This window comes from Ursus maritimus, unplaced genomic scaffold (genome assembly GCF_017311325.1).
Source record: "Ursus maritimus isolate PB19 unplaced genomic scaffold, ASM1731132v1 scaffold_3, whole genome shotgun sequence".
Lineage (NCBI taxonomy): Eukaryota > Metazoa > Chordata > Mammalia > Carnivora > Ursidae > Ursus > Ursus maritimus.
Window position 1 is genome coordinate 71816777 of NW_024425563.1, and position 17632 is coordinate 71834408.

The 17632-nt window shown below is 40.0% G+C and overlaps 1 protein-coding gene across 1 annotated transcript in view; it reads left to right on the plus strand.

Moving 5' to 3' along the window:
- The first annotated feature begins 231 nt into the window (after positions 1-231).
- The window catches only part of LOC121105909 (Y-box-binding protein 1-like), a 155089-nt gene continuing 137688 nt past the window's right edge, over positions 232-17632 (plus strand). Inside the window, 3 exon segments of the mRNA XM_040644567.1 lie at positions 232-466; positions 7180-7295; positions 13608-13735. Of these exon segments, the coding sequence (XP_040500501.1) occupies positions 232-466; positions 7180-7295; positions 13608-13735 (479 nt within the window).

Below are 17632 nucleotides of genomic sequence, written 5' to 3' on the forward strand. Positions count from 1 at the left end.
GAAACACAGTTGAGGATGTAGAAAGCATGGAGTACTTACTCCTCCATTTATCAAAAGCACAATGTACCGGGTATTGTTTATTTTCTGAAAACATTACCTTGGTGTGTTTTTATAAGAACTGACTAGCAAAGCTTGCTTCTTAGGAGTTTGGGGGTATAGAAATGGGTGCCTCATCCAGCCTTGAATGCAAAGCTGGGAACTATTGCCAAGGACAGTGCTGGGACCGCTTGGATGATGTCACTGCCAGATGGAAGGCAACCGAATCTGGCTGTGTATATTGTGTTTGGCCAAGGCCTTCAAGTCTCCATGTGGCAGGGATCAGAGTGTACATGGTTTGGACAGCGCTGCTGCTGTGAACTGTGGGGAGATCTCAGTAGTCACCAAGAGGGCGCCAAGCTGCCCCACTGGAGGAGTGGGAAGGGAAATACAGTTGCAGGAACAGAAGGTGTTCCTCATTCTGCATTTGGTAAGATTGGCCACCTTTTCACATTGCTCCCGTGTGTTTCCTTGTTAGCCTAACATAATTCCTAAGATGCTCATTGTGGTATGTGGTATAATTGGCTAGGAGTGGGATGGAAGCTTTTAGATTTATAGTCACCTCCTGACATTCACCACCATCTTGTAGGGCCACTTGAAAAAGTTCAAATTCTCAGCTAATAATACAGCCATGAAATTTGTTGACAAGGAAAAGACTACGAAGCTGTGTCGAGAGGCATCTACTTCTGGCCTTACTCACTCTTTATCACGGTGTTTCTTAAAATGTTCAGAATCACCTGGAGGCTTGTTGAAAATGTAGTTTTCCTGACCCCACATCACATCTATGGAATCAGAATTCTTGTATTTTGCATTTTTTTTTCAAACCCTTGGAGTGATTCTTAGGTACACTACAATTTCAGAAGTACTCTACATGCTATTCAAATTTACATCTGAGCAAAATTATTGAGTTGTGACAACTCACGAACCCTCTTGATCTTGTTCTCAATAGATGCAGTTATGAATGTAAAATATGAAAATGCTGACGTTCTAGCCACCGTTATTTCTGTCAGCAAGAGAAGCAGCAAAGAAGACGTGAAGATGTCTCTCTTAATTTGCCCATTTGCTCCCCATTCTCTTTCTCCTTTCTCTTACCAGTAAATAACAAACATGAACCATAGAAGGAATAGGAAAAAAACCAAAAGACTCTTTTAAAACATTCCTTTTTTTTTTTTTTTTTGGAATAGAATGCCCTGAATGTTGTGGGAAATTTATAGGACTTAAAGAAATCTCAGGTGGACAGAGTTTTATTAATCATCAGAATTTTTGGTTGGTGACACAGTATCATCACTAGTCTATGTACGATCTCTCTCCCCTACCCCACCTCCTGAAAATGACTGCTAACGGAAGGACTGGAAACTTATCCATACCGTACGTTTGCTTCTGTGTTTCTCTCCTAGTCCATCCCCGTAGACGTGTATACCACCCTAAAGTTTGTCATCCTTGGTTTTTTTATTGAAAAGTATTTACCCCATGTATTGTATACCAAATAATATATTAACCTTACAACTCTGTGTTGTTTTTCTGGGACATGCCATTTTCACCCTCACTGTTCTTCATGTTGTTGCATGTAGATATAGTTTATTCTAATTCTCACTTTTTTTAAACACTATATTATGATAAACATCTCTGTTTATTTGTTTACTGTTGGGTATTTAACAAGTTTTCCAATATTTTCATGGTATGAGCACTGTGTCCATGCATATTAGTCCGTATCTCTTGTGTGCAAATTTCTGTTGGGACAGCCTCAGAGCACCGTTATACTCTGGGCTACAGAGTAGTATGGTTCCATTAACCTTTGTAAGAGGATGCCACATTGTCTCTCAAAGTTGATGTACCACTGGAAATGCAAAGAAATCACACTGATTTCCATTGCCTCCAACATTTCATATTGTCCGATTTCTCGTTAATTTTTTCAATCAAATAGGTTAAAAATGATATTTCATTATGTGTCTGATTTGCTTTTTCTGAGTCACTAGTGTTGCTGAGCGTTTCTTCCTATGCTTATTCTCAATAGGTGTTTCATCTATAAAACACCTATTGATATCCTTTGCCTGTTTACATATTTTTTTATTCATTCTTCTTTATTGGCTTCTAGGGATTCTTTATACATTTTAATACTATTTTTTTGTTACTTTTACATGCTGTTAATATTTTCTCCAAGTTTTAGATTGACTTTTCACTTTAATTGAGGTATCTTCCCCCACTTCCCACTACGATTTGGGAATTTTCTGTCTTGTCAAAACTCTTCTTCCATATCTCAAAGGCAGAAAGATATAACTTATATATTTTTCTAGTTTGAAAGTTTTGCTTTAAACGTGAACAGGAGCTGACTTTGATGTTCAGGGTGAGGTAAAGAGCTCTTTTCACTTTTTTCGTGTCATGTGGATAACCAATATTTTTAGCTCCATTCGTTGCATAGTCCCTCCTTTCTCTGCTAGGTGACCATGCCACTTCTACCACCTATCAAAGCTCCACGTGTGGTATGGGCTTATTTCTGGGTTCTGTTCTTTTCCCCTGGTCAGGTTTTCTTTCCTCATGTTAATATCTTATTGCCTTATAATATCTTATAAGGGAAAAATATCTTATTCCTTTTCTTCTGAGGTGTAATTCTTGGCTCTTTGCTCTTCCATAGACACTTTAGAACCACTTTTTCTAATTTTATAAAAAGCCCCATTGGCATTTTGATTGGAGATGCATTAAATTTATAAGTCAATTTGGGGAAAATTGACACTTTTATGATATGAAGACTTCCTATCCATGAGCATGGAAGAGATTTCCATTTATTTAGGTCTGCTTGTGTTTTCCTTAAAGCTTTATAACACATCATTTTAATGTATTTTATACTTTTTTGGTTCTATTTTAAATGTTGTCTTAAAAACATTTTCTAATTCTTTGCTATAATCCTGGATAGATGATGTTATGTACTTCTCAGAGTATCACATACAGAGGTTACACAGATTTATCTGTCCCTCATCGGTGGTGATAATTTTGATTACTTGATTTTTCCACACTATAATTATACTTTTCTCCTCTACTGTTTGCAAATAATAAACAATCTGCGAAGATATGTTAAGACCATGCACATATCCTACTCCTCATCTAGTGTTTGGTATCAGTCTCAGATTCAGCTTACTTTGTTCAAGGCTTAATGTGGAACTATATTACTGGGCCTGTGGCAACTCTAGGTAACTCTGCTCTCTCCTGGTCTGCTGGCTCCATCTGACTATGTGCTACCCTGGTTCCCATTTATTCAGATTTCCAGCAGCTCTGGTGTCAACTCTCCACCTCTACCAGCCGTCCCTAGGTATTTCCATCCATGGTTCTGGGAAGTTCTCCTTAGGCTCCATGATCCTCCTATATTTCCCAATTCCCACTATTTCCTGTTTAAAGCTCAGGTCTGGATAGTCTGTCTGTTTATGTGTTGGTGGGGGAGAATACATATGCTTGAGGACCAGAGTGCCATATACTTGAGTCCTGGTGGTAGCAGACCTGAAGGGTCGGTCTCTCAGAGCTTCTTGATGTTGGAAACCAATGACCTCTGATCCTATTAGAGTATAAGTTGTCATATGATAAAAATATTTTTCTCAGTATTATGTTAACTCATTCCTATCTGCTATCATATTTGAAGTACTCAGCATTAAAAAAATAAAAGCAAAATTAGGCTATTTACTTTTTCAGTTGACAGAACTAGTGTGTTAGGGAAATCAAGATATTTCCAAAATATTAGAATGTTCTAAAATTGAACATTGGCATTCCTTGAAACCCATGAAAGGCAGAAAATTGGGTTGTTAGATGATCTCTCGATTTTTTGATTCTTGAAACTCTTACATAACTTCAAAAGTTAAAAACCCAACTTAATAGCAATAACTTTTATTCTTTATTATTTTATTTAATTTAAGATTTTATTTATTTATGTATCTGAGCGAGAGAGAGTGTGTGAGCAGAGAGGCAGAGGGGGAGGGAAAGAGAATCCCAAGCGGACGCCCCATTGAGCCTGGAGCCTGACCTGGGGATCCATCTCAGGACACTGAGATCATGACCTGAGCTGAAGCCATGAGTCAGACGCTTAACCAACTGAGGCACCCAGGCAGCCCTAACTTTTGTACTTTAAAAACCATTTTGAATTGGGACAAATGAGTCTGTACCCCACTCTCCTCTCCTCCACACGGAGACAGAAATAAAAATCTCATGGCTGCTAATTTTTTTTTTTTTCCAAAATCTGGATTTATTTTAACAATGCCAGAACACGTTTTGCAGTTGTATTATTTGGTTATCTGTTGGGAACTGTATTGCTTCCTAGGGCTGCTGTGACTAATTACCATATACTTATATCTTGAAATAACTTGTCTTTCTCAGTTTTGGAAACCAGAAATCTAAAACCAAGTTGTCCACAGGGCTGTTCTCCCTCTGAACATTCTAGGGGAGAAACGAGTTCTTGTTTCTTCTCCTTTTTGGTGGCTGTAGCCCTTCCTTGGTGTTCTTTGCCTTGTGCTGCTATCACTGCAGTCTCTGCCTCCATGATCATTTTGGCTCTCTTCTTTGTGTGGCTTCTCCTCTGTGTTTCTGAGTCAAAACTTATGCCTTTTTCTTATAAGGAGACATATGATTGCTTTTAGGAAACAATCATTAATTAAGATCATTAATTACCATCTTCCACCACATAAGGGAACTATTCAGAGGTTTTGGGGGTTAGGATGTAGACCTATCTTTTGGGGGACCACAGTGTAGCTGACTTTATTGCATCTTCCTCAAATCATGTTATTCCGTATGCAAAATACATTCACTCTATCCCAAGATCCCCAAAAGTCTCAGTGCATTTTAGGATTAACTCTAAGTCCAAAATCTCATCTAAACATCATTGCTGGGGCGCCTGTGTGGCTCCGTTGGTTACCGTCCGACTCTTAATTTTCAGACAGACACACAGAGGAGAAGACACACAAAGAGGAGAAGGCACTATGACCCCAGGGGCAGACCCCAGGGATGAGGGCACAAGGCAGGGAAAGCCAAGGAATGTCTACAGCTTCCAAAAGCTGGAAGGGGCAAAGAACAATTCTCTCAGAAGTGACACAGCCCTCCTGGCATCTTGATTTGAGACCTCTGCACAGTCCAGATATGTGAGAGAATACATTTCTATTGTTTTAAGCTACCAAGTTTGTTATAATTTATTACAGCAGCCCCAGGAAATGAATACAGGAGCATTTGAAGTTTTCATAGCTGTTTTCTTGCTCAAGATTGAATTACTTCTCCTTTATGTAATATAAATAATTTTGACCAATAAAATCTTCAGCATTAACATTTATTTCCAAAACATTCATCATTGACAGGCAATAACAAGGAAAATAACGACTGAAAAGAAAGCCATGACATCTGGGTGTTTCATGCCATTGTCACCATGGGGGAGAGGATGTTTGTTAGTTTGTTGAAAAATTAAATAGTCACGTACTATTGAAGTTCCACTAGGTGTCAAATTTTGCTTCCTTTGTTCTGTGTAGACAAATTTCAGGATGGAAAAAATCCATTCCTATATTGTACCAGATAGAGCCTAGTGAGAAAGTGGACAATTGTGGTTTTCACAGAGGTAATTTAATACAAGGATATAAACAACTAGGCATTGGAGGACTGAGAAGGGAAAAGGAACAATGAGGACTTGCAGAGACAGTTACTGAAGGGAGCACCTGCTACCCCCTGGGGCTCAGGGGGCAAAGCGGGGAGGCTGAGGTTATTGGAATCGAGAAGCTCAGAGGAAGGACCCTGTGGGTCATGTCCTGGCATCTTTGACGTGACACAGGTGGCTGGTTCTTGGAGTGTGGAAAACACAGAAACTGGACTCAGCTATTACTGCAGCCAACGGCTGTAGCTGGGAGGACGTGTCAGCGTCTGTGACCTTGGCGGAAGAGTGAGCAGACGCAGGGGCCAAGCGTCGTCTCTCTCCTCCAGCCTCGCAGCCCCTCCGCTGCCCGGACCGGAGTACCCGGGAGGCTCAGCGGCCGGGTGAAGCTGGCTGCCCGTCGCAGCCCCAGCACCGCAAGCTGAGCACGGAGGGGTAGCCTGTGAGCTGAGAGGTGTAGCTTAATAACCTTCTCAGACGTGGGCGCATTATCTATAAATGGAGACTAATGAGGTGACCTGTCATTCTAACTATAAAACATTAGTCTTGTTTGCTTTCCTGAGTTCTAAAGCGTCATTTAATTCACTTGGAGCGAGTGGGAGGCAGGCTGCCCGCACACGGCTGCTGCTTGTTAATCGCGAGGACAGTGGACAGTCAGTATCCGCTCCTGTGACTCGGTTGCTGGACCCCTGAGGGGAGAGCAGTAACGTTTCCAGAAATGAGGTGTCCGCTGCCGCGGGTCTTTCAGGGCTGACTGGTGGGGGGTGCGGGGGATGGGGGGATGCTCTGGAGTTACAAGGATGCGGTGGTGTCTGTATTAAAGGAAGATGCTTTTGCACAGAAGGAACAGCTTCTACGTTCAGTCTTGGGAATCATTTAGAACTGCTGCCAAGTGTTCCACTTAGTCTTAAAAATGGATGCAATTTGAGAAAATTATGCTCCTGGCAGGCTATTTTACTGGAATCAAAGGGCAGTTTGATATTTTTCAGTTATGTTTCATCTTGAAAGGGGACTTCTTTTTAGTAAAAAAGCTTTGCTGTTGACATGTCTGAGGACAGATGCTTTCTTGCCGTCCCCCCCTGCCCCGTACTGTTGCACAGAGGTCCAACGTGCTGTAACTCCTCAACATATGGTCTCAGAACCTTCTTTTAGTGTTGATTGGGTTTCTTGACCTGGACATTTGCCTCTTGCCCCAAGTAGGTTCAGTGAGGAAGGTGTGGGGCTGTGGTACCACTGAAATCCCCTGGCATCTCTCCAAGGGGATGGAGGACTTATGTGGAACCTCTGGCTCTTTTGTGACTTTTCAAGGCACCCGGGGAGGCTGATTCCCAGGATCTGCTGGGGTGTCCTGGAAGGCATGGATCTCTGGCTCTATGTTAGCTACTAGCATCATTTTCTCCAAAGGTAGTCTCCGTTATCATGCTGTTCAGGACTCCCCTGAGCTTTGGTGCTTTCTGCCATGATCTTACCTTCTTCTCTCATATTTGCATTCTCACTATGTCTGAAAAGGTTAAATTTTTTTTTTTGAACGTAAGTTTCCCAGGAAGCGTGTACTCATATTGCCCACAGGACTACCCTCATCCGCCTGCTTAGACTTTGCCGCTCTTCTCTAGGCCACCAGGACGACCCCGCCTCCAGACCTCTGGAGCAGGTGCCTACCTTGCTCTGCCCCACCTGTTTTATTGTTGTATTCTCAGGAAAGGAGTGGCATGGAAGGGAAAGGAAGAATAGAAGGAAGAAGAAAATCAGGAAATTTTTAATACATGTTCACTGAAGTTTTTTTTTTTTCTTTTGAAGAATTTAAAAGGCTGGGGCTAGAGGTGGGAGTAGGGAGACAGAGGAGAGCTCAGATAGAAAGAAAAAAGCAGAGGAACAGGAGGTAACAAAGACCTCCACTGTAGCGAGCAGAGAAAAGAATAAAAAGGACTCGCTGCCACGCCTTTGTCAACTGAGGGCTACATGCTGATCTGTGGACAAGTCCCTCTGGACAGAGGGTGGGGGGCTCAAATCTCAAATGGGTGCGCATGGTGCCAGGTTAGTTCTCCCATGCTCCCCTGGTGTGTTGGCTGTCTCTGTCTTCCTTGCTCACGCTCTGCTGATGCAGTTGCCTCTGATACCTCGTTAAGAGAAACAGAGTAATCACACTGGAACTTTTCAATAATTGCATCGCCAACTCTGTCCACTCCCCTGCATTGTCTGTCCAGTGCTTTTGCTTTGCTGTTACACGGAGTGTCCATGCTCCCACTGGAGTCAAGCACACCACCCCCTTTGTGCCCTGGATGACTCCATTTCTTTGTATCCTCTCAAATCTTTGCTTCTATAGTTCGTCCTCCTTTCTTTGATATCATGCATTCATTTTGCTCAGCGGGTTCACCCCCATCAGGATTCCACCTTAAAAACAGCACAAAACACTCCCTCCAAATGCCTCAGAGAGGTGGTCTTCTATGTCTGCTTCCATCTAAGACACGCTCAGCTCAGGGATAATGCTGGGCCTTCTGCGACACAATGTGTTTTGACGAGATGCAAGGTGTTTTGCAAATAATGTTACCATTAATTGTGGCTGTGTTAACATTTGTAATTGACTTACTTAGACAATTCGAATGGAGTTGGTGGCCCTAGTAATGTCACTCATCGCTAGCATCCTGATGCACTGTCTTTAGTGGGAAATAGCCGAAATGAAAGCTTTTACAGTAAGAATAGGATGTGTGGGGGCACCTGGGTGGCTCAGTCATTGAGCATCTGCCTTCGGCTCAGGGCGTGATCCCGGCGTTCTGGGATCGAGCCCCACATCAGGCTCCTCTGATGGGAGCCTGCTTCTCCCTCTCCCACTCCCCCTGCTTGTGTTCCCTCTCTCGCTGGCTGTCTCTCTCTCTCTGTCAAATAAATAAATAAAATCTTAAAAAAAAAAAAAAAAAAAGAATAGGATGTGTGTCCTGCACAGGAGCAACTGCTGTGGCTGAAGAAAAATTCTCGCACAGCTTCCCTAAGCCACTTAATGGTTTCTCCAGCTTCTCATTTGGGGTAGAAAATTCTGTCTTTCACCAAGCAGAAGGAAGGTTTCAGAATTTTATTTTCTTCTTAGATAATTGATAAGCATTCTGAGAAGACTAATTTGCTTTTTTAAAAAAAGTGAGGTGACTGGGTGAATATTGCAAAAAGGTTTTGTTTTTTTTTTAAATGAATCTTGTACCTTGCTTATTTAAAACAATGCAGTGATTAAGAAGGACTTTGAGTCAAACAGTGAACTGGAAAACGATAGTTGGAACTTAAACCAATTAAACTGTCATATTCTTAGCTACAAATCGTAGTAATTAAAAAGTAAGCAAACTTAGAGACAAAAATAAATCGGAAACCAGCTCTAAGTTTTCTAAAGCAACTACAGTAGACTATTTTTTTTTACGGATTTTATTTATTTGTCCGAGAGAGAGAGAGAGAGAGAGAGGGAGAGAGTGCACGAGCACACAAGCGGGGAGAGCGGCAGGCCGAGGGAGAAGCCGGCTCCTGGCTGAGCAGGGAGCCTGATGCAGGACTTGATCCGGGACCCTGGGACCACCACTTGAGCCAAAGGCAAACACTTAACTGACTGAGCCACCCGGGCGCCCTTACAGGAGACTATTGAAGGATTCTATCCTGAACTAGGATTTCATTCAGTATGAGACCTAGGTTGGAACCAGTGTCTTAACAATAACACAAACTCATGATGTCAAGACAAGCACAGGACAAGTTGAAGCTCCTGGATGACATCACTTGTTTGCGAACCTCTTGAGGGCCAGGGATCAGAAAGTGCTGGGCAGTTATTACCTGCTCAATAAATGCATGTTAACTGACTCCAGAATCCAGTCTGTCACAGCTGGCTGAATTCATGATCACCTCAGCTGTAAATTATATGTGGACTTCGTCAGGTGAGAATTAGGGTAGCTCTTATGTACCTTTTTAATTTTTATTTCTTACTCAGCTTTAACCTCTTTTTCTTCTGAGCCTCCCCCCCTTAACCCTGAGGTAGAAACTAGGACATGTAATTCTCCTCACCGTGTAGGATTATTATTAACAGGATGTACAGCTTTAAATTTGAGCGTCAGTTTATGGGTGAAGAAAGAATTGAGAGATGGCAATGCCAGACTTGTGAATGGGCCTTAATTGTCCTTCAGCAGCTTAGTGTTTGGGGTGAATGATCAACCTTTTAGAGAATCCTTATCTCATTCTGAATTAAATGATCTGCTCTAAAGTAATTCCATGGTCACTGACATGCTGGGAATGATTTTTCTAGAAGAGAAGACTGAAGGTAAATGTTGATCAAATGGGATTTGGTTTTCACTTCTTATTTTTAACTATTCTTGAGGTCATCGAGTACAGAGGAGCCTTGCCTTCTACTGGCAAAACTTTTTATAATAGTTATGCATAAATTTTCTTCACAACAATGAATCATCATTTTCAGTAAGAGTGGATGGTATCTGCTAATACACGTGCCAACAGTCTCTATAAAGGAGGAGACTTCCTTAAAGTGCTCAAGCTCTAAGCATTACTAAAGTGTAAGAAGGAAAACGAAGTCACTCCACTGTCCAGTACCCTTGATTTCTTCTTCCCCAAAGAAACTACTTGTACTGTGCAGGCTAAATCAGTAGGTTTGGAAATAGGCTGAGATATTCTACTGCAATGAGAAATGTACCTGTACCACACTGCCTCCTGGCCAAGGCATGAAATACACTGATGAAGAATGTTACCCTGTAAACATGGACCACGGAGTTTTGTAGGTGGTTTATACCAGCTTGTCAGCATTGTTTATTAATAACAGTGAGACTTGATGATTCCTGCCTGGTCCCAGGGAGACCCAGGGAGGTCTTTGCTCTTGAGGCTGATTATGTAGTAGAATTATGTCTATGTGAACAGCAAGATTAAAAACAAAAACAACCCAGCTGAGACTCCGTTTTAGGCTTTCTGATTCCAAAGTGTTCTGTGCGGTTCGCAGTTCCTGATCCAAGGGAGAAAGTGCCCCCTTACGAAGGAGACCACATCTAGCCTCCCTGGATTCCATGCATCTCCTTTGGCTGAGATGCATATCTATACTTAATACTATTGCTATATTGTATCTTAAAAAAATTCCTGGCATTGTACTCTTATTAAAAAAATATCACAACTTTGTAGACATTTACACTGGCTCTACCTGATTTTTTAAATGTTAACTCCTAATATTTCTTTTTATTTCTTTTTTAATTTTTAATTTTTTAATTTTTTAAAAAAAGATTGTATTTATTTATTTGAGAGAGAGAGTGAACAAGAGAGAGCACACATGAGCAGGAACAGAGGCAGAGGGAGAAGCAGATCCCCTGCGAAGCAGGGAGTCTGACGCAGGGCTCAATCCCAGGACCCTGGGATCATGACCTGAGCCAACGGCAGGTGCTTAACCGACTCTAATATTTCTTTTTTAAATAAGTATTTCATGTTTTTTGAGCAGTTTTAGATTCACAGCGAAATTAAGAGGGAAGTACAGATATGTCTCATATACTCCAGTCCCCACAGGTGCATAGCCTTCCCACTATCAACGGTGACCACCAGAGTGGTACATTTGTTACAACTGGTAAACCTACAATTGACACATAAGGATGACTCAAATTCCATGGTTAACCTTAGGCTTCATTTTCGTGGTGTATATTCTGTGGGTTGGACAAATATATAATGACTTATATCTACCATTATGGTATCATACAGGGTATTTTCACTGCCCTAAAAAATCCTCCATGCTCTGCCCATTCATCCCTTCCCCCTGATCCCAACCCTTGGCAGCCTCTGATCTTTTTATTTTCTCCATAGTTTTTGCTTTTTCCAGAATGTCATATAGTTGCAATTATACAGTATGTAGCCTTTTCAGATTGGCTTCTTTCATGTAATAATATGCATTTGAGTTTCCTCCATGTCTTTTCGTGGCTTAATAGCTCATTTCTTTTTGGCGCTGGATAATAGTCCATCGTCTCTATATATCACAGTTTATTCATTCATTCACCTACTGAAAGACATCTTGGTTGCTTCCAAGCTTTGGCAATTATGAACAAAGCTGCCATAAACATCCATGTGCAGATTTTTGTGTGGACGTAATTTAACTCATTTGGGTAAATACCAAGGAGCATGATAGCTAGATTGTATGGCAAGCCTATGTTTGGTTTTGTAAGAAACCACCAAGCTACTTCCAAAGTGGCTGTGCCATTTTGCATTCCCACCAGCAACGATGAGAGTTGCTATTGTTCTATGTCCTTGTCAGCATTTGGTGTTGTCAGTGTTCCAAATTTTGGCCATCCTAATAGATGTCTAGTGGTATATCATCGTTTCAATTTGCATCTCCCTGATAACATATGATGTGGAGCATCTATTGTATACTTCTGCAAGAAAAAAACAAAAAACCCAAAACAACATTAAATTTTTAAGCATTGTCATTCTGAGTCTTGTGAATCTTCTTTAGCAATTAAATCCTGTTTAATGGTCACTATTAGAGCTCTACTGATGGCAGGGTTTGTTTTTTTTTTTGTATTCTTGCAGAACATTATTTGTATATCATTTAAAAATTTTGACCAATTACAATTATACCATCAATAACGTTGATACTTTATTTTTTAAAAAATCATGTGAATATGCATATAATTTTTCATTTTAAACTAATCTAGAAGAAACAACAAAAATGCAGATATCTTTGGGGTAAATTTTAAAAAATCATACAACTCTATGTAAAAAATATTTTCTTTACATGAGCTTCAAAATTTGCAAAAAGCGGTTTTTTTCAAAAGTATGTATTCTTTTGAAATCCATTCTCCAAGATTATATTTAACTTTATTTATCCCTGAGGTCCTGCTTTGCTTAGGTGAGGTCCTGAGTGATTGCTCATTTGTTCTGTTTTTTAACAGATCACGTATATGGTTACATGGTTGGCTGCATTTCATGATTCCCTATTAGACTACACACCTTTATTAATTTTTTAAAGATTTCTTTATTTATGTGAGAGAGAGAGAGAGCACGCAAGCAGGGGGAGGGGCAAAGGGAGAGGGAGAGAAAAACTTTAGCAGACTCCTTATGGAGCGTAGAGCCCCACATTGGGCTCGATGGGGGCTTCCATGCAGGGCTCGATCTTATGACCCCAAGATCATGACCCCGAGATCACAACTTGAGCTGAAACCAAGAGTCAGATGTCTAACCACCTGTGCCACCCAGGTGCCCTTAGACCAAACACCTTTAAATACTTGTTTTGCTTTGTCAGGAGCCAGGGTTATTTGTCTCTGAGCAATGGGGTCTGACACTGGGATAGGACCATCCTAGCCCTGAAGGAATGTACAGTATTTGAATGGTATGGTGGATAAGTGGTGGGTCAGGAAACCAAAAATCAACTTGCATAGGGCATAAGGAGACAAATCCCAGCTTCCATTACTATGTGGTGTGGGGGTGTAATAGCAGTTCACATAGTTAGAGTCTTTTCACGATTCCAATGCAATCATATCTCACAATAAAGTATCAGATCTGCTTGCTCGTATTTCCAAAAGTCTCTTGCATGGTGCTGTTACTTTGGACTTAGCAAACATGGGTCTTATTAATGAATAGCTTTTTAGAATGAAATCTGTGGAAAGTCAAGAAGCATGAGGGGGGTGTGTGTGCACACGTGTGTGTTTATCCCCATACAGTGTAAGCCGGCTCACACACCTGCAACTGTCTGTGAGAGCAGGCTTACTCAATTTTTCTCATCATATTTTCTCATTTTTAATGTTTTGCATCGGATTAGCTTGTAAGTTTTAAACGTTAGAATGTATTCACGGTTTAGTTGGCTTCCAACGGCACTTCTGTGCTGTGGATCAATGGAATTCTTTCTTCTTATGTGTATAATAAAATCTCTTACCTTTAACAATCCTTTTAAAATGTCTTTCTTATCTGTCATCTGGGCTATTTAATAGTGTCTATTGTACTATCATATGCATGAACATGGATTCAGGAGAAGTGTCAGCCTGACAGTAGCGTGAAGTCGAGACCCCCTGAAGAGCTTCACAATACCATTGGAAGCGGAAGGGGCAGTGAGGGTCTTAGGTCGAATCTGGGAGTCGCCCAGCCTTCATCAATGAGGTATAGCGGGGCATATCAAAGACTGCTGGAGGGAATGGCGATTTTGTCCTATTGAGTCTTTGTTCACTACAACTGCACTGAACTTCGGCTTGAACATCTGCTGTCCTGGTGACTTCTCACTCTGCTCAGGACAGTTTGTGAAACACAAATGAGGGTGAGTTTCCATTCCTTCCTTTATTTATTTATTTTAAAAATTTTTATTTATTTACTTATTTTTTTTAAAGGTTTCTTTATTTTAGAGACAGAGTGTGCTGAGCGGGGAGCCCAACGTGGGGACTCGGTCTCCCGACTGGGAGATCATGACCTGAGCTGAAACCAAGAGTCAGGTGCTCAAGCAGCCGAGCCAGCCAGGTGTTTCTCTTTTCCTTCCTTTAGCTACTGTCAGCTCCAATTCTTTGAGGAAGCTGACATGGATAGGAAATAGAAGGAAGTGTGGAAAATAGAGAGGTAATAGAAATCATGCTTACTTAGGCAACCAGAAAATGCCCAGACCGTTCTGGAAAATCATGCTTTTCCTTTAGGTTAATAGAACCCAGTTGGTAAGAAATTTAAGCAATTCTTTTTCCATAAGCATTAACATCTGGCTTTGAGTTAGCTGAAATTCTTGAAAAATTTTAAGTGAGAATATCTAAAATCAAGAGAACTTTTAAAAGAAAGGATATGAAAAACTGATACAAAATATATCAGCTTTATGATTATCCATCTGTGTTATAACAGATTGCATAGGGGTAAGACAAATGGGAAAATCATAATTTGGAAATTTATTAAGAAGTCTGTGGAGTGCATTTTTGTTAATGCTTGACTTTTTCTCTATCACAATACAGCACAGAATAAAACTCAGATAGCCTAGATCACTGATATGAAGTATATGACATAAAACCTAAGTATCTTCATCTCTCTCACACACACAAACACAAACAGCCTCAGTCACCAACATTCAGGATATCAAAACAAAAACAAAATGAAATTAAGCAAAAAACCCAGAAATTTATCAAATATTTTATGTGTGAATGACTGATATTGAAGGCCCCCTGTCTTCAATATAAGTGTTTTAGAGTAATAATAGGTAACTTTTTTGGTGCCTATTATATATTAGGGACTATGCTATGTTTTATTATTTAATCCTTATAATGACCCTATAAATCCATTATTATTATCTTTGTTTTACTCTTGTGAGAAAACTGACATAGTGAGAAATTTAGAAACTGTGTCAAAAGCAACTACCTTCTGTCACGCTACCTTATTCTCATCCTTCACTGTCTTCTTAAAAAAATGCTGGTTTATTTTTATCACATAACAAGAAGTCCAGAGGCAGACAGTGGCGGATGTTGGTTCGGCAGCTCACCAAGTCAGGGCTAATGTCTTTGCAAATCCCTTGGCCTTTCCTTCGTGGTTGCAGTCTGGCTGCAGCACTTTGAGCTCTCACTTCTGTAGTCAAGGGAAAAAGGAAAGGAATGGGACGCAGCGTGCAATGTCTGTCCTTTCTTGTAAGGAAAGTAAAAGTTTTAACATAGATACTACTGTCAGATTCCTGCTTACTTAAAAGAAAAACTCAAAAAAAATCAAGTAGAGCAACATGCAAGATGGTACATAACATGGGTGTACTACTCATGATTGGGACAAAACGAATACCTTGAGCAAGAAAGAGAATACTGTCAGTGATCCAGAACTCTCCAGCTTGCATTCTCCTTGATCACTGCCATTTCCACTCCCCCAGAAGGGGCCATTATCCTCACTTTTATAAAAATAATTGTAGTGCTTTTCTTTATTTTATCCCCTAAATATGCAGTAAATACTGTAGATTTAAATTTATAAGTTTTGTGAACTTTTAAAAATAAATGAAACCATTCTGCATTTATTATTTTTTGTCTTTTTTCCTTCAATATTTTATTTTTCATAAGCATCAGATTTATTCCCTGTAAATATGGTTTGTTCATTTTCATTCCTATATAATAATCCGCTGTATCAATATACTTCAATTTATCCAACATATTGTTGAAGAACGTTTAAGTTGCTTTCAGTTTTTGGCTAATGCTAACAGTACTGTAGTGAACATTCTTATTCATGTTTCTTGTTGGACATGGGAATACATTGCTATAGGAAGTTTACAATCGTATGTTGAAGCTGACTCACTCCTGCTGGCTTGCACGAGTTGATTGTGCTCACTTTTCCCAAAATCTGAGTTCAGTAGCATTTTGTTGGTAGCCTGGAATCAGCCATGGTAGGAGTATTTACCTCATAGAAATCTCCATAGAAATCAGCAAATACTACAAATAAGAAATCCCACCCCCCACCAGAGAGCTAGATATAAAATGTTTACTAGCACAACATCACTGGGTATTTATTTAGGAATGGATTTTCCTAGTCATAGGTTATGCATATCCTTCACTTTTAGCGTATGACGCCAAACTGTTTTAAAAGAAGTTTGTACCAATTTATATTCCCATCAGCAATATATATATAAGAATGCATATTTTTCCATATCCTTACAACCTTTTAATTTTACACATTCCCATGAGTGCGTAGTTGCATTTCTCTGTGTTTTTAATTTGCATCTCCCTAGTGACTAATAAGTTTAGAAGCCAGTTGGATATAATTCTTGTGAAGTGTGTGTCCAAATCTCTTTAGCAGTTTTCATGTGGTCGTCTGTCTTGAGAAATGGATGTATAGGGGTTCTTTATATATTCTGGATACGAGTCCTCTATTGCGTTTACATGTTGCATATATTTTCTGTCTTGAGTTTGCCTTTTTACTCCAATAATGGTATCTTTCGTAGACAGAAGTTTTACATTTTAATGTAGTCCCAGTTATCATCCCTTTCCTTTATGGCTAATGCTTTTGGTGTATTTTAAAGAAGTCCTTCCCAACTTTGAGGTTAAATGATATTCGTTTATATTATCATCTAGCAGCTATATTGTTGTCTTTTACATTAGATATACAATTTACTTGAAATGCCTTTTGTTCGTTTGCTTTGTGTTTAACATAAGTGTCAATCAAAGTTTTCCATATGTATATACAACTGCATCAACATCATTAATTGAAACGACTCTTCTTTTCTCACCTTTACAACAAAGATACGACCTTTGCTGTAAGTCAAGTATTCACATATGTGTGCGTCTGTTTTTGGACTATCCATTTCATTGATCTGTTTCATTGATCTCTCTTTCCTTGAGGCAGTGCTACATTGTCTTAATTAGTGTTACTTAATATTAAGTCTTAAAATCCAGTAAGCAAATCCTCTCATCTTGTTATTCTTCAAGAATGTTTTGGCTACTCTTGGCCCTTGGTCCTTTACAATGTGAAAAATTAATAAAGGAATACTTCATTAAAATGGAGTTGGAAGGCCGGAAGGGGGAGTTCAAAAGGGCAGCTGTATTACTCAATGTCAATTAGAGGAAGAATTATAAATTATAGACCCCAACGAAGAGCAGTCAAAAGGAAAAAATCATCAGTTACAGGCCCCAACAGGAAAAGATGTACATTGCATCTCCTACAGGATATGGGCTATACGTGTAACTCAAGCAGTGAAAAACCAGCATCCCTCTGAACTGCTGCTTTTCTCCAATGACTTTTATTCAAAACAAACCCTCCAAACGTCTTTCTTTTTTTTCCATAAGGTAATATTCCTCTCCTTTGCTTTTTGGACTTGTCCATGGCTTTGTCATAGCTTGTATGTCTAGAATTGCAATTCTCTGCTATTTCTGAATAAACCCATTTTTATTGGAAATATAACTGGATTTTATTTTTCAGGTTAACAACATTTATACAGAAATTTTGGAATCCACTTGGGAATTGTCATATGTCAAGTTTTAATCTCTCTCTTCTCGCTCTCTCCTCTCTCTCACACACACATTCACACAAACACCCTCCCTCCCTTACAGACACACCTCACCCCTG